Source organism: Trichechus manatus, unplaced genomic scaffold (assembly GCF_000243295.1).
Source record: "Trichechus manatus latirostris isolate Lorelei unplaced genomic scaffold, TriManLat1.0 scaffold00020, whole genome shotgun sequence".
Taxonomy (NCBI): Eukaryota; Metazoa; Chordata; class Mammalia; order Sirenia; family Trichechidae; genus Trichechus; species Trichechus manatus.
Window position 1 is genome coordinate 11,995,960 of NW_004443956.1, and position 18,609 is coordinate 12,014,568.

At 39.0% G+C, this 18,609-nt stretch overlaps 1 protein-coding gene across 3 annotated transcripts in view; it reads right to left on the reverse strand.

The window, feature by feature from the left end:
* The window catches only part of SLC25A26 (solute carrier family 25 member 26), a 160,031-nt gene that overhangs the window by 136,035 nt on the left and 5,387 nt on the right, over window positions 1-18,609 (reverse strand). For 2 of the 3 annotated variants that reach the window (XM_023727939.1, XM_023727940.1), the window contains exons 2-3: window positions 10,631-10,787; window positions 5,141-5,250 (exon numbers count right to left, since the gene is read on the reverse strand). In XM_023727939.1, the coding sequence (XP_023583707.1) occupies window positions 5,141-5,250; window positions 10,631-10,787 (267 nt within the window). Of the gene's footprint in view, window positions 1-1,639; window positions 1,767-5,140; window positions 5,251-10,630; window positions 10,788-18,609 lie in introns of those variants that run through there. The other variant, XM_023727941.1, reaches the window with a different exon arrangement.

Below are 18,609 nucleotides of genomic sequence, written 5' to 3' on the forward strand. Positions count from 1 at the left end.
AACATGTGTACTACTGTTTCATGAGAAACTATTTGTTCTGTAAGCCTTCACCTGAAGTACAATAAAATATAAAAAAAAAGAAATAATGTGTAAAGCCCTCAATCTATGTACCACCACTGCTGATCAATTCTCCTTTTAAGGTTACCAGTTTGTCAAACTGTGGTGTCTTGCATGTTGCTGTGATGCTGGAAGCTATGTCACCAGTATTTCAAATACCAGCAGGGTCACCTTGGTGGACAGGTTTTAGCAGAGCTTCCAGACTAAGACTAGGAAAAAGAACATGGCAAGCTGCTTCTAAAAAAATTGGCAGTGAAAACCTTATGAATAGCAGTGGGACATTATCTGATATACTGCCAGAAGAATAGCGTCTAAGGTTGGAAGACACTCAAAATATGACTGGGGAAGAGCTGCCTCCCCAAAGTAGAGTCGACCTTAATGATGTGGATGGAGGAAAGCTTTCGGGACCTTCATTTGCTGATGTGGCACGACTAAAAATGAGAAGAAACAGCTGCAAACATCCATTAATAATCAGAATGTGGAATGTACGGAGTATGAATCTAGGAAAACTGGAAGCCATCAAATATGAAATGGAATGCACAAAGATCAATATCCTAGGCATTAGTGAGCTGAAATGGACTGGAACTGGCTGTTTTGAATCAGACAATCATACCAGAGATTGCATGATAGAATTTTGCAAGACCAACAATCTTCATTGCAAATACCTTTTTTCAACAACGTTAACAGTGACTATACATGTGGACTTCACCTACGGAATACAGAGGAATCAAACAGACTACATCTGTGGAAAGAGACAACGGAGAAGCTCAGTATCATCAGTCAGAACAAGGCCAGGGGCCAACTGCACAACAGACCATCAACTGCTGATATGCAAGTTCAAGCTGAAGCTGAAGAAAATTAAAACAAAGTCCACGAGAGCCAAAATACGACCTTGAATATATTCCACCTGAATTTAGAGACCATTTCAAGAACAGATTTGATGCATTGAACAGTAATGACCATAAACCAGACAAGTTGTGCAATGACATCAAGGACATCATACCTAAAGAAAGCAAAAGGTCATTAAAAAGACAGGCAAGAAAGAAAAGTTCAAAATGGATTTCACAAGAGACTCTGAAACTTGCTCTTGAATATAGATTAGCTAAAGCAAAGGGAAGAAATTATCATGTAAAAGAGCTCAACAGAAGATTTCAAAGGGCAGCTCAAGAAGATAAAGTATTATGATGGAATGTGCAAACACCTGGAATTAGAAATCCAAAGGGAAAAACACTCGGTGTTTCTCAAGATAAAAGAACTGAAGAAAAAATTCAAGTCTCAAGGTGCAATACTGAAGGATTCTACGGGCAAAATATTGAACAACACAGGAAGCATCAAAATAAGTCAGAATGAATACACAGAGTCATTGTACCAAAAAGAATTGGTCGACATTCTACCATTTCAGAAGGTAGCATATCATCAAAAACCAATGGTATGGAAAGAAGAAGTCCAAGCTGCAATGAAGGCACTGACCAAAAACAAGGCTCCAGGAATTGACGGAATACCAATTGAGATGTTTCAACAAACAGACGTAGCACTGAAGATGCTCACTTGTGTATGCTAAGAAATTTGGAAGACAGCTTACCTGGCCTACTGACTGGAGGAGGTCCATATCTGTGCCCATTCCAAAGAAAGGTGATCCATCAGAGTGTGGAAATTAGCAAAAGTATCATTAATATCACACACAAGTAAAATGCTGCTGAAGATAATTCAAAAGCACTTGCAGCAGTACATAGACAGGGAACTTCCAGAAATTCAAGCCAGATTCAGAAGAGGATCTGGAATGAGGGATATCACTGCTGATGTCAGATGGATCTTGTCTGAAAGCAGAGAATAGGAGAAAGATGTTTACCTGTGTTTCACTGACTACAGAAAGGCATTCAACTCTGTGGATCACAACAAATTATGGATAACACTGCAAAGTATGGGAATTCCAGAACACTTCGTTGTGCTCATGAGGAAACTGTACACAGATCAACAGGCAGTTGTTTGAAAAGAATGAGTGGATACTGCGTGGTTTAAAATCAGGAATGGTGTGTATCAGGATTGTATCCTTTCACCATACTTACTCAATATGTATGCTGAGCAAATAATCCGAGAAGATGGAATATATGAAGAAGAATGCAGCATCAGGATTGGAGGAAGACTCATTAACAACCTGCGATATGCAGATGACACAACCTTGCTCGCTGAAAGCGAAGAGGAATTGAAGCACTTACTGATGAAGATAAAAGACCACAGCCTTCAGTATGGATTATACCTCAACATAAAGAAAACAAAAACGCTCACAACTAGACCAATAAGCAACATCATGATAAACAGGAAAAGATTGAAGTTGTCAAGGATTTCATTTTACTTTGCTCCACAATTAACACCCATAGAAGCAGCAGTCAAGAAATCAAACGACAGATTGCGCTGGGCAAATCTGCTGCAAAAGACCTCTTTAAAGTGTTAAAAAGAAAAGATGTTGCTTTGATGACTAAGGTGCATCTGACCCAATCCACTGTATTTTAAATCGCCTCATATAAATGTGAAAGCTGGACAATGAATAAGAAAGACCAAAGAAGAATTGATGCCCTTGAATTATGGTGCTGATGAAGAATACTGAATATACCATGGACTGCCAGAAGAATAAACAAATCTGTTTTGGAAGAAGTACAGCCAGAATGCTCCTTGGAAGCAAGGATGGTGAGACTTTGTCTCATGTACTTTTAACATGTTATCAGGAGGGACCAGTCCCTAGAGAAGGACACCATGCTTAATAACGTAGAGGGTCAGCGAAAAAGAGGAAGGCTCTCAACCAGATTTACTGACACAGTGGCTGCAACACTGGACTCAAACACAGCAGCGATTGTGAGGATGGCACAGGACCCGGCAGTGTTTTGTTCCGTCATACACGGGGTTGCTACGAGTCAGAACCAACTCTACGGCACCTAACAACAACAACAGGCATCAGAGACCACAAAAGGACATCTGACAAGTTGGAGGACTCACACTCCCCGATTTCAAAGCTTACTACAAAGTTACAGTAATCAAACCATGAGGTACTGTATAAGGATAGACATATAGACCAATGAAATAAAATTGAAAGTCCATATACAAACCCTCACATTTATGGTCAGTTGCGTTTTGATAAGGATACCAAGACCATTCAATAGGAAAAGAATAGTCTCTTCAACAAGTAGTGCTGGGAAATAAAACAGCTACATGCAAAAGAACAAAATTGGACCTTTACCTCACCTCGTATACAAATATTAATTCAAAGTGGATCAAAGAGCTAAATATAAGAATTAAAACTATAAAACTCTCAGAAGAAAACACAGAGGTAAATCTTCATAATCTTGGATTTGGCAAAGGATTCTTAAATACGACACCAAAAAGCAAAAGATAAAACTGCGCATTATCAAAATTTAAAACTTTTGTGCTTCAAAGTACACCATCAAGAAAGTAAAAAGTCTTTTGTACAAGGAAAGTTCATGGACGCTCCATAGACACATCCAAACTCCCTGAGGGACCAAATTGCTGGGCTGAGGGCTGTGGGGATCATGGTCTCGGGGAACATCTAGCTCAACTGGCATAACAGTTTACAAGGAAAATGTTCTACATTCTACCTTGGTGAGTAGTGTCTCGGGTCTTAAAAGCCTGCGAGCAGCCACCTAAGATACTCCACTGGTCTCACTCCTTCACGAGCAAGGGAGAATGAGGAAAACAAGATACAAAGGAAAGATTAGTCCAAAGGAGTAACGGACCACAACTACCACGGCCTCCACCAGACTGAGTCCAGTATAACTAGATGGTGCCCAGCTACCACCACTGACTGCTCTAACAGGGATCACAACAGAGGGTCCTGGACAGAGCTGGAGAAGAATGTAGAACAAAATTCCAACTCACAAAAAAAGACCAGACTTACTGGTCTGACAGAGACCAGAGAAACCCCCAGAGTATGGCCCCCAGATACCCTTTTAGCTCAGTAACAAAGTCACTCTAGAGGTTCACCCTTCAGCCAAAGATTGGACAGCCCCATAAAACAAAACGAGGGTAATGGGGCACAATAGTCCAGGGACAAGGACTAGAAGGCCAGAGGGGACAGGAAAGCTGGTAATAGGGAACCCAAGGTTGAGAAGGGACAGTGCTGACATGTCATGGGGTTGTTAACCAATGTCATAAAACAATATGTGTACTAACTGTTTAAACTATTTGTTCTATAAACCTTCATCTAAAGTACAACAAAAAACCAAATTTTTAAAGTAAAAAGTTTTATCAGAGAAGCAGAGCAACTATGAGTGATAAGAATAGGAATGTATTATAAGGACTTGACCAGCAATTGTGGGAAATGATTAAGCAGTTCATGTAGAGTTGCTGCCTCTCATTTAGTGCTGGGACAGAAGTCGGCAGGGTTGGCAATCGGGAGGAAAGATGATGTGAAGTGGAGAAGGGCAAGGACAAACCGGAACTCGCATCTCTCTCTCACCAACCTTGATGATATGGGGGAACGGTAAGAGAAGCCCACACACCTTATCCAGGATATGGAAAATCCTAAGGGAGAAGGTCAGTGGGAATTGGAGGAGCTGTAGGCTGCTACTTGAGGCCAGCACAGATCAGCGATAAGGAATACGAGCTCAGCAGTGCCTGGCCTTACACCAACCTTCTGAACATAAACACAGCTGCTGCTTCACTTCCACCTTACAAATCTTGTGCAAATTTCTCTTCTGGCCAACCTGACCTAGAACCATACTGGAAAAGGAAATCTCAGGAAAATTGTTCCAGCTCAATTATGTTGACACAATACAAAGCCACCACAAGTTACATGGATATTTTCTTCTTCTATCTCTTCTATTCTTTCTGTATAATTATGTTTTAGGACTATCTTTTATAAACAGCACATAGCTGGATTTTTCTTTCATCGTATCTGAGACTCTATCATTTTAACTGTCATGTTTAACCCATTTACATTCATTGGGATTTAGGACTTCCATAACTGAAAAAAGGAATTGTTTTTTTAAACAAAATAAAGTAATATTTGTACCAAAGACATATGCGTGCTTTGCATTTCTGAAGTATTTTATACACATAACTTGTTACTTACCACTTCTCCAGCAGAGGCAGCCAACATATGCTTCACAGGCATCAAATACGAGGATGAATCAGTGTTCAGAAACCATTTCACATATTCATAGGTGATAAAAAAGGCAGCAGCTGAAATTTAAAACAAGCCAGTCTTTCACACAAAGTCTAAACATATATTTAAACTATTAAGAAATACGACATGTTTCTCAAAGAAGTACAACTCAAATTATTAAATTGTGAGATAAGACATAAATATTAAACATGTCCCTTTACCCCTTCACTCTTTCAGAATTTACTGAGCCCACATTATGTGCTTGACCCTGGACTTACGAAGATGAAGACATGATCCCTGCCCTGAGGGAACCTAACAGCTAACCTAGTATTTACCACCTTGTACTGACAAGTCAGGAGCCCTGGTGGCACGATGGTTAAGCTCTCGGCTGCTAACCAAAGTCGGCAGTTTGAATCCACCAGCTGCTCCGCTGGAGAAAACACCTGGTGACCTGCTCCCATAAAGATTACAGCCTAGGAAACCCTATGGGGCAGTTCTACTCTGTCATATAGGTCACTATGAGTCGGAACCAACTAGAGGGCACACAACAGCAACAAAGACAAGTCACTTATCATTCTGGTAAGCTTTCTAGAAAAGGGTATAGGGTTCAATGATCCATATCCTATTTTGGATCCATGATCAGGGGATTCTGGATCAGTGCATCTGATTTTAGATCTTATTTTGGATCACTGTATCTGATTCTTTGTTTTATGACCACGATGTAATGATATTCTGGATAATTTGGGATAATATCATTACATGGTGGTCATAAAAGAATTAGATACACTGATTTATCGAGTTGTTGTCAAGTCGATTGTAACTCATGGCAACCCCATTTGTTTCAGGGTAGAACTGTGCTCCATAGAGTTTCAATGGCTATGATGATTTGGAAGCAGATCTCCAGGCTTTCTTCCAAGGCGCCTCTGGGTGGGTTCAAACTGCCAACCTTCAATTAGTAGCTGAGCACTTAACCATTTGCACTACCCAAGGACTCCATATTGATTTACAGACAGGTTAAAATGGCAAACACACACCTTAACTTCAATAAAACATCATTCCATAATGTTTTATTGCTGGTTACTCAAAACTATGGCTGTTTTTTACTACACCAACTCATCTTTACATCAAAGAAACAATCAACTATTTAATTAAAACTGAAAATAGAAATCTCAAAAAGCTGCCCCTATCATCATGAACTAATCTTAGCTGGATGTGAGGGCTTTAAGACCTTCCATGTAGTGTTAATCAAAAGATGTTTATCACTTCCAAAAAAGATAAGGCATGAAAGATAAATGAATGACAAATTCATCTTTTGAAGGACATCTGAACATGTCACAGTAAAGTCTGAAACATTCCTGGAAACAGCTTGACAGTAACAATCAGTCCTCCAAAGTTAAAGCTAATAAGCTTGTAAACATCCTTAAGCTGCTAAAAAACACACACCATGCCAAATGAGGAGGCATGCTGTCCACAGACGAGTACCGTGTTTTTACACAAATAACACGCACCTTCTACGTTTGTTTGCCAACTACGCCACCCCTGAAGTATTTTCATAAGTGTGTTATGCTTATTTTTTTACAGCAACATGTAAAAAAAATTGGCATAGCAGCACTTATGAAAATATCTCACAGGAGAGCACAGCTGGCAAACTTAGAAGGAACACATTATTTGCACAAAAATACGATAACTGCCAATTCAAGCAGTTTTATACTAACAGGTCCTTATTCCCATTTGTAGCTTTTCCTACTTTGGCCCATTCACTGAATGTACAGCTATATTTCTAATTGCATTCATCCTTAAGTTCTGACTGCTACACCCCCCACCCTCCATGGGACAAGGAAGAAAGACAGCACTCAAAGTTTCTAGGTTCTCAGGGTCAACCACCAGAATCTTGCCTGACTTTACTGCAACTTTTGTGATATACAAGGTCCTTTAGAAATGTAAGTCCGTGTCATAGATTGAGTTGTGTCCCCCAAAAATATGTGTATCAGTTTGGCTAGGCCATGATTCCCAGTATTGTGTGATTGTCTACCATTTTGTCATCTGATGCAATTTTCCTAGGTGTTGTAAATTTTCTCTCTATGATGTTGATGAGCTGGGATTAGTGGCAGTTATGTTAATGACGCAGGACCCAATCTACAAGATTAGATTGTGTCTTGAGCCAATCTCTTTTGAGATATAAAAGAGAGAAGCAAGCAGAGAGACAGGGGGACCTTATACCACCAAGAAAGTAGCACCAGGAGCATAACGTGTACTTTGGACCCAGGGTCCCTGCACCTGAGAAGCTCCTAGACCAGGGGAAGACTGCTGAGAAGGACCTTCCTCCAGAGCTGACAGAGAGAAAGCCTTCCCCTGGAGCTGATGCCCTGAATTTAGACTTCTAGCTTACCAGACTGTGAGAGAATAAACTTCTGTTTGTTGAAGCCATTCACTTATAGTATTTCCGTTATAGCAGCACTAGATGACTAAGACAGTCCCCAGATCCTGCTGCGTCACATCCAAGAAGTAGATGCTAATTGGAAATGATGGCACAATAAGGTTCTGAGCAAGTTACAACAGGGAAAGTGTGTGTTGGGAGGGTGGTAATGGTCTATGGGATACCTAAAGATTCCTTCTAATTCTAAAAAAAAAAAAAAGCTATAGTTTTCTACGTTCCCTTCTAAACAGGGAGCAAGGCTCCTAAATAAGGGTCTTTTCTTTCTCCTTGTTCAAAGAAGCCCTGGTAGCACAGTGGTTAAAGTGTTTGGGTGCTAACTGAGAGGTCAGTGGTTCAAACCCACCAGCCCCACTGTGGGATAAAGATGTGGCAGGCTGCGTCGGTAAGGATTTACAGCCTTGGAAACCCTATAGGGCAGTTCTGCCCTGTCCTTACAGGGTCACTATGAGTCAGAACTGACTCAGTGGCAATGGGTTTGGTTTTGGTCTTCTCCTTGGTTCAACCTTCAGGTCCTCCATCCCTAACCCGTGCCCCTGCACAATACATTCTCAAAAAGTCTCCAGACACTGATGATTATACTAGTGCACTGTACTCAGACCAGAACCTTAACCAATAGCAAAGGAAAAACAAGGCACCACATAGAAAAGTTCCAGTTATCAAAATTTTGCCAAGAAACAATAAAGCCATTTCTGAAATCCTGCCATTGTGGCTACTTCTCCAGCATCTCCAATTCACTGAAATTTTGTGGATGGCAAAAAAAGAAAAACAAAGCTAGAATACTGCTGTCTCACTCCACAAAAATTCAAAACCACGTTCTGTATCTAAACTCCTGCTGACAACCATCTAAAATAGTCCTATGAGCTTAATGACTGAGATATCTATCTACTTATCTATTATAGACTTTATTTTTACACAAATAACATGCACCTTCTATGCTTGTGGAGCCCTGGTGGTGCAGTGTTAAGCGTTCAACTGCTAACCAAAAGGTCAGCAGTTTGAATCCACCAGCCAGTCCTTAGAAACCCTATGGAGCAGTTCTACTCTGTCCTATAGGGTCACTATGAGTCAGAATCGACTCGACAGCAACAGGGTTTAGGTCTGTGTCTGTCAATGGCTCCCTCCCCCCATGAGGTACTTTTGTAAGCGCTGCTATGCCAATTTTTTACATGACGCTGTAAACAAATTAGCTCAGCACACTTACAAAAATACCTCACAGGGGGAGAAAGCAGTTGACAAACACAGAACGTGAGTGTTATCTGTGTAAAAAATATATATAGACACAAACACAAACGTATATTAATACATAATAATATATATAATAGAATATGTAACATAATAAATATGATTATATATAATATGAATATAATAATATTAATGATCTATATGGAGCCCTTGTGGCACAGTGGTTAAGCACTTGGCTGCTAACCAAAAAGTCAGCAGTTTAAACCCACCCATTGGCTCTGTGGGAGAAAAGACCTGGCAATCTGCTATTCTAAAGATTACAGCCTAGGAAACCCTATGGAGCAGTTCTACTCTGTCCTACAGGGTCGCTATGAGTCAGAATGGACTCAACAGCAATGGTAATGATATATATAAATATTATACCAACAAGAATTTTTATATGCAATACGTAAAAGAAGAAGATCTTTAGAACAATGAGTGCAAATGAGGGAGACAACATTAAAACTGGTGACCCAAAGATAGAGACCTGGTGGCATAATCCTTTCCATTCCCTAGTTCAATGGTTCTCAAACTTGCCTGCATACTGGAACCGCCTGAGGATTCTCTTTTTTAAAATTCCAAAGCCCAAGCCACACCTCCGACCAATTAAATTGAATCTTTAGGGGTGGGACACAGGCATCAGTACTTTTTTTAAGTTCTTCAGGTGATCAGGTCATTCCAACGTGGACAAATTTGGGAACCACTGCTCCATCCCACACTTAGAGCTCTGCGTGGCATGGAGTGGGTGCTCAACAGTAACTTATAATAATTGTTATAATCTATTACTTTAAGTATTAAAAAATACAGAAGTTCCAGGATAACCTCAAAACAGTTTGCTATTCTAAGGACCGCTAGGGAGTAGAGGGAGAGAGAAACGAAAGAACGGAAACACTCTTTTTCTCTTTGCACTACAAATCTTTAAGTGAATGCTATGCTTACAGATGGACATTTAAATGTCAAGTTAACATGAAAGAATTTCTCATGAATTATCTTGAGGAAAAAAGAAAGCAAACTCAAGGATTTTAGAATTTTCTATAGAGCAGTGGTTTTCACGGAGAAGGGTTTTTTCTTTGTTTGCTTAGTTTAATTTTGAGTGCCACAGGAAGTATCAGGAAAAAGTGTATCAACCAGTGGATTAAATGAAACAGATGACACTGATTATAGAATAAAAGGACCATAAGTCAAATAATGAGACTTCAGAACCAAAACACGACACTGGAAGGAAATTGCCCAGGAGGAGGTTAGATGACTGCATTATCTAAAAGCAATTTACTTCAGACAGAAAGATTTAATGCCTCCTAGGTTCACCTGCTCCACAAGACTCTCCAAGGCAATGGTTATCAAACTCAGCTTCAAACTGGCATCACCTGGGGAGCTATTTAAAAACCCTGATACCCAGGCAAAGCCTAGACCAATTAAAACTCTGGTGGTGAGACACAGACATCAGTATTCTTTAAAGCTTCCCAAGAGATTCTAACTGTGTGGGCAAAGCTGAGAACCACTGCTCTAAGGGATCGCAATCAATGTTAGGATACCACTTTAAGGGTTCTAACTAGGAATTATAATGACAAAAACCATTCTAAAAAGACTGCGCATATGTTTTCTATTACAAATATACTGAAATAGAATCTACAATACTGGCTGATTCAAAAGTAATGGGGTGATGAATACAAAACAAATTTAAACTACAACACATGAGGGATTCCGGGGGTTGTGGGGGGTAGTATCACACATCCTTCTGAAAACAAATCCCCATTACCTTGGGTTTATAGCAGTGAAAATATCAATATAATTTTTACCATTAGGAAAGGATCCAATAGCAGCAGAAGGAACACCAGCATATATTCCACGAAAACCACCAGCCTTATTAAATCCTTGGGGACTCTGTAGCCTTGTTTTAATGGTATCCAGAGGAAATAATATCAAGTCAACAGAAACACCTGCTACCCCACCAGCCTTTAAAAAAAAAAAAAAAAACAGAAGAGGGAGAGAAAAAGAAAAACAAGGTTACAATAAAATAAACTCTCTGCAATTTAGGAACAGGGATAGGAAGAAGGTAATCATTAAAGGATATTGCTTGTACTTCTCAGTGCATGAACTACTTTGGCATAGTCAAAGGACCTCCACGAAAATCTGGTGATTTTCTTGGGAAAATAACCATTACCATGCTATATTTTCAAATACTAAATTTTATATTAAACTTTATTTTTGAATTCTTTTTTTATATAGTATTCACAATGTTCAAAAAAGTTAAAAAGAAAATTTCAGAAAAGTAAAGCGTTCAAAGTCTCCTCCCCACCCCTGTTCTCCATTTGCCTAATTCCCAAAAACTCACATAATCACTTTTATTGGCTTCTTGTTGTACTCTCCCAGAGTTTCTTTAACCATATACAAGCAAATATGAGTATAAAATTTCATGTAACAGTTTATCTTGACTATCTTTCCATATCAGCCCAAGTGTTATATTTTTGTCTTTTTATAACTAATGAGTAGCAAATCTGCATTAAGACTTTTTTTGAGACTTGCATTTTGAAACAGCTAATTATCCTTGTGCGTCCAGAACCATATTTTAAAAATCACACAGCTAAGGAGTCACATAATATTTTCTCTACTTTGTGCATATCTGAAATTTCTTGATAATTTTTAAATTTAGTTTTTACAAAAGGAGTCAGACATTAAAACCTGACCCAAACTAGCCATCTCCCAAGAGACACCATGTTGCTTTGGAGAAGCTGCACTTTAAAAACTAAATGTGCATATCACGATTATGGTGAAGCAGATGTAAAATATTTTAAAACCAGTTACACCTTAGTCAAAGCAGAAAGAAATTCAGAAGAATATAAACACAAAGGCAGTGTCAAAGAAAGGTCAATACACAAGGTAAAGAGGCAACATTTAAAGTTGTGAATCAAAATCAGTTTACGATAAGCAAAGACGGAAGAACTACAAAGAGGAAAACTCTCAACAAAGAGATGTACAGGTAGTTCTCAACTTACAACGGGGTTCTGTTCTGAAGACTCTGTAGTAAGTCAGTTCTGACATAATACCTCTTTTTTTTTTTTAGTTTTCATTATTATTACCTTTTACCATCAATATCTTTAGAAATCCACTCTATTTGTCTTTGGGGGCTGGCATGAGAATGATAACATCAGCAAATCACACACTGCAATACTGTAGTACATATTACTAACAATAAGACGTACCAAAAAAAAAAACAAACGAAGGGTCGTAAGTGTGGTTCTTCGTAACTCGAATATGTGGTAAGTCGAAGGCTACCTGTAGTCACCACATAGTAAATTTTAAATTAAATTGCTGACTTTTCCTATCTTTTGAGTTTTGAACCATATGAATATACTACTATTCAAACAGACAGGCAAAATTCAAACTGATCAACTTTACCATCATTTGAGTTTACAAAATACACAAAGTACCTAGCAAACACTCTCTGCTCTACTTGCCATTCACCATAAAACCACTGCCAAGAGTAAACTGAAGAAATGAAACTACTTTGATGAGAAATCCAATATCATCTACTTTTAAATTACCTAGCCTAGGTAAACTAGCCACTCTGTTTGTCATACTGTGGTGGCTTGCATGTTGCTGTGATGTTGGAAGCTATGCCACCAGTATTTCAAATACTAGCACAATAACCCATGGTAGACAGGCTTCAGCAGAGCTTCTAGACTAAGACAGACTAGGAAGAAGAACCTGGTGATCTACTTCTTAAAAAACTGGCCAGTGAAATCTTACATCTTTAAAAAGCAAAGATGTCACTTTGAGGATGAAGGTGCACCTGACCCAAGCCATAGTATTTTCAATCACTTCATATGCATGCAAAAGCTGGACAATGAATAAGGAAGATGGAAAAAGAATTGATGCCTTTGAATTAGGGTGTTGGTAAAGAATATTGAATATACCATGGACTGCCAGAAGAATGAACAAATCTGTCTTGGAAGAAGTACAGTGAGAATGCTCCTTAGAAGCAAGGATGGCAAGACGTCGTTTCACATACTTTGGACATGTTATCAGGAGGGACCAGTCCCTGGAGAAGGACATCATGCTTGGTAAAGTAGAGGGTCAGTGAAAAAGAGGAAGATACTTAATGAGATGGTTTGACAAAGTAGCTGCAATGATGGGCTCAAACAGAGCAACGATTGTGAGGATGGCACAGGACCAGGCAGTGCTTCATTCTGCTGTATGTGGGGTTGCTATGAGCCAGAAACAACTCGACAGCACCTAACAAATACAGGCAAATTATTAAATATTAGTTTACATTACCTTAAATGTTAATACTCTATGTATGATATGATCAGCCTGGAAGACATGAAAGAACCTCAAAGATCATGATGATCTACTCCAAGAACGAACTAAGAAGATGTCACCAAAAAGTTCAGTAATATGGCAGTAGAGAACCACCAAGTGGCAGTAGAAGAACAATTTAAAAAAAAAAAAAAAAGGTGGGATTTCTTTCTGGATGTCAAGGTGGCCTTTCTAAGTCATGGGAAAAGATTTACAGGTAACATAAACCAAAAACCAAACCTGATGCCGTCAAGTCAATTTCAACTCATTGCAACCTACAGGACAGGGTAACACTGCCCCATAAAATTTCCAAGAGTGCCTGGTGGTCTCGAACCACCAACCGTTTGGTTAGCAGCCGTAGCTCTTAACCACTATGCCACCAGGGTTTCCTACAGGTAACAAAGAAAAGTAAAAAAGCCAATCTTTTCCAGAATTTTTCTTACTTTTTTAAGGATTTTATAAAATTCAGTATGTAAATATTTTGCCTGTCTTCTTCATTTTCTCAAAGAATGGAAAGAATAAAATCCTGGTGAGCATGTCTGATAAAAGTGGATTCTTTAAAAATATGCTGTTCTTCATTCTAATTTTCTCTTTAATCTTAGGAGAGGGTTCAGAGAGGTGCTTGCTATCTACTGCTAAATTTTAATGAATAAGTTAATTACTCTTTTAATCTATTTGGCTACTTTGCATGCATTGATTCTCTAACTCTTCTTTCATCGGAATTCTTACCTTCTGAGAATAAAATGACCAGATTCAATCTACTTATCTAGGAAAACATGAATCAACAGTGATTAATTGCCTGTGTGGATTTCAAACTTCTATAACCTAAATGTCATTTAAATTCATGAGACCAAACAAAAATCAGCTAACAGAAAACCTGAGGAATAAGAATACCTATATATTTAGCCACTGTTACGGATTGACAAGGAACCCTGGTGGTACAGTGGTTAAAGCAGTCGGCTGCTAATTGAAAAGTTGGTGGTTCAAACCCACCAGCCACTCCACAAAAGAAAGATGTGGCAGTCTGCTTCCATAAAGATTTACAGCCTTGGAAACTCTATAGAGTTGCTGTAAATTGGAATCAACTCGACAGCAGTAGGTTCGGTTTGGTTTTTGGTTATGGATTGTTGTCCAAAAAAAATACGTGTTGTAAATCCTAACCCCTACACCTGTGGTTATAATCCCATTTGGGAATGGGTTTTCTTTGTTAAGAGGCCATATCAGTCTAGGGTGTGTTTTAAGCCAATCACCTTTGAGATATAAAAAGAGCAGATTAGGCAAAGACAACCTAGTAGAGACGAGGGGAAGTTAGATGCCACACGACATGAAGATATCCAAGGAACAACGACCTTCCCCCAGAGCCAACAGAAAGAGAAAGCCTTCCCCTAGAGCGGGCACCCTAAATTTGGACTTTTAGCCTCCTAAACTGTGTGAAAATTAATTTCTGTTTGTTACAGCCACCCACTGTGGTATTTCTGTTACAGCAGCACTAGATAGCTAAGATAGCCACAAAGCAACATATTTAAGATTTAAACAAAAACTTTAAGCGATGCTTATAACTTTACATGAAATATTATTTTGTATACAGTTATATATAAAATATACAAGCCAGCATCGACTGAATTCTAAGGAACTCTAGGGTTTTCTACTAAATTCTTTTATTCTTTAGCCTGAAAAGTTTGTTTTGTTTAAGATCATTTATTAAAAAGGTTAGTTTTGATTAGTAAATGACGAGTTTCAAGATTTATGGTAGCTTACACTGAAAAATCTTAAGTTATGAATTATACAAAAGAACATTTTTTGTCTGAAGAAATAGAACATTACCCAGATAACCAGCAAGCCTCACTACAGCATGACAATTTATTGAGACCTCGAGGATATATAGATAAAATACACATCTCTACCTTAAGTTAACAAAGCTAAAAAGTGCTGCCAGGCTGTTGAGAGGAGTGTCTGATGAGTGCTTTCAAATCACTCTGAGAGTTGAAAAAGGTCAGGCTTACATGTTACAAAACATTTTTTCTCAAAAGGATGCTAGCACAATAATAATAACAGAGAAAAAAAATCACTGCTGCACCAAAACCAAAAACCCTTTGCCATCCAGTCAATTACAACTCATAGTGACCTTATAGGACAAGGTAGAACTGCCCCATAGGGTTTCCAAGGAGCGCTTGGTGAATTCAAACTGCCTACCTTTTGGTTAGCAGTTGAACTCTTAACCACTATGCCACCACGGTTTCCCACTGCTGCCCAGCTACAGGACAAAACCAAACCATCTGAATAATTTAAGTATAATCATCGAAGGCCATTGGCCTAAAAGACACCTTAAGAAGAACCAGCCAGAACATTAACCTGGCTTCTCAGGGAAAACGCCCCTCCCATCAAAGCCTGACATTCGCAGTTTCCGCCACAACCAAGTGGCCACCAGTGACTTTAACCACCATCCTCCTCATTGCAGACGGCTGCCTCTGCTCCCTGTGATACCGGTCTTCTCCCCCATCCCTCATTCACTCTTCCTGCAGCACTTCTTGCCCCCTCTACACTGTACAAAGATGGCAGTCATCTTTCTACAATGCAAATTTCACCTTACCACTCTCCAGTTATCCACCTTTCATAGCTTCCAATCGCCCTTAGGATGAAGAACAAAATCCTAGCACAGCCTAGAAGGCTCTGGAAGTTCTGGACCCCAGCCTCTCTACCCTCACCTCCCACTATTGGCCCTCTGCTCAGCACCTTCCTACCACCTTGATCTCTCTTTTCCTCCAAGTTGTATAATCTTCCTCACTTCAAGGACTTCGTACAAATGTTCCCTAATCCCCCAGCCTAGGTTCAGATCTTTCTGTTGTTTCCATAGCACTGATCACAATTTTAATTATATAGCTGAGCATCTGACCATTAGTTCAACGTCTGTCTGTCCCACTAGATCCATATCTGTTTTGTTCACCAATATGTTCCCAGCAGCAGCACTTAGGAGGCACTCAATTATTTATTTAAATAATAAATGAATTAATAACTATAATAAAGGGTTACTAGCCATATTTTGGAGTCACTGGGTGGTACAAGGAGTTAATGCACTCAGCTCCTTACTGAAAGGCTGGAGGTTCGAGTCCACCCAGAGTCACCTCAGAAGAAAGGCCTGGCAATCTACTTCGAAAAGTCAGCCACAGAAAACCTTATGGAGCACAGTTCTACTCTGACACACTGGGCTCGCCATGACTTGAAACTGACTCAACAGCAGCTGGTCTTTATCCATATTTTAGAAAGCACTAAAAATGAACCTAAAAGCTACAATGAATAGGAAAAAGAAAATAGTAAAAGACAAGACCAAGCAATTCCCTAAAGAAAAATATAAATGGCCAACAAAAATATGCAAATATGCTTCCTCATCATTAATGATCAAATTAAAACATTTTCCCTGTTAAATTAGAAAAGATTAAAACTATGAAGAATAGTTATGGGCACTATTGGTAAACAAATTATAATCTATTTGGAGGACAACGTGGTAATATCAAAATTTTAAATTACCAAACTCTTTGATCAGCTATTTTATTTCTCATATTTCTTCCACAGAAATACGTGCAAAAATACATAGGAATGTTTACTACAGCATTGTTTGTAATAGCAGAAAACTGGAAACAACCTAAAGGTCCATCCATCAGGGTTTCGTTAAATAAATTATATCTTTATATGTAATGGATTGTTACACAGCCTTTAAAAGAATTAGGTCAGCCTACATTCATGGCACAGAAACATATACATTCTATTCTTAAGTAAGCTATAGCATATATGTTACATAATCCTACTTTTTCAAAAATATGTATGTGTTTGTATATGCATGATCAGACATCTAAAAGCATATACACTCAATTGTTGTAAGTTATTACCTCTGTGGAAATGGATTCAGGGATGAGGAATATTTTAACTGCCTTGCTAATTTTTGTATTGCTTAAGTTTTACAATAATATTACAAAGATACAAAGGTAAAGCTATTAAAAATACTCTCCCCCCAAAAAAACCTAATTCACTGGCGGCATTTGGTATATAGCAGGCACTCAGTAAAGTTGCTAAGAACTTCAACCCAAAGTCTGTCTCTCCGGTTTTCTTTCCGCATACTCCTATGGACCTTGAGCTTTATCCAGTCTGACAGCTCTGTGTTTCCCAAATGTGTCTAGATACTCCTCACTTCTGTGCTTCTGCTTAGGTTTTTCCTTCAGCCTGGAATGCCCTTCCTATCCCGGCTTGTCTCCTGCCTACTGCAGCCAGGAGGCCACCTGTCCCTCGCCACCATATATACACACACATACACACACACACACACAAATACACACACAGCTGCCAAAATCCTGTCTGCTGTTAGGGCTATGACCAAATGCCACATCCCTCAAAAAGCCTTTCCCAACCATCCTAGTCAGAATTAAATACTTTCTTGACTCCTCCATACAATTTTGTTTATATTTCACTTTGCATACTAATCATATCTGACATTAAGATCCTTCAGATTTATCAGTCACTTTCAGCCATATCAAGCACATTTGTCTTCCTAAATACCTAACACAGCACCTCTTACATACACAGTTTCTGAACTTGTTTGTTGGTTTGAATCAAACGGAAATGTGAGATCACAAGAAAAGACTTTCTAAAAAGATTAAATGGTCAGGAAAAAATTGCAGTACATTGCTGTCTGGTTGTCCCTGTTGTGGTTTGCCACAGCACTTCTGACACCAGAAAGCCAGGGTTACCTGTCTGCTGCATTCCACAGCTACATTGACAGTTTCTTCAGTATTCAAGGTACCTTCCCCAGATAACCTCTGGTAATCAGCACAGACCATTTTCAAAAATACTATAATGGCTCTAGAATGTGACTTGACTGCTCTTACATTTCTCCAGAAATTCTTTCAGCTTAAACATTGCCTAAGATCACAGCTTTGGTATTAGACAGACAGACCCGGACTTACTCTCAACTGGATCTCCTTAGGAAAACTGTTTAACCACTCTTAGATTACATGCCAAAAAGAAACAAGTCCCACAAAGCAACCCTGAAAATGTGAAGCGTAATTCCCAAGACCTTAAAGATATGACATAAAGCTTCATCATCAGATAATAACTTCCCTTTATTCTGAAAACTAGGAGGCTACCCTCTGGAAAAGAATGATTTGGGGCAAAAAACACAGAAAACCTCCCTTAAAAATATCCAATATTTCATTCTTATCTTTTCTATTTCTTCACCCCACCTAAGAGCTCCCAGCAGGATAACCATACCATCCCGTAAGTCCCCTTCTGCGTGGTTCTCAGCAGAAGGGTAAGTCCAATGAAAAGACACCACATGAGTATTATGAAAAAGTTCCCTGGGTAACATCAAGACTCAGACTTTTCAGAACCACCTAACTAAGGAAAAGAAAAAAACAAAAACAAAAAAACTACAAGCAGTCTTCGTTTTGCAACGTGCATGAATTTCAGTTATGAAGGGCTGGTTAAATAA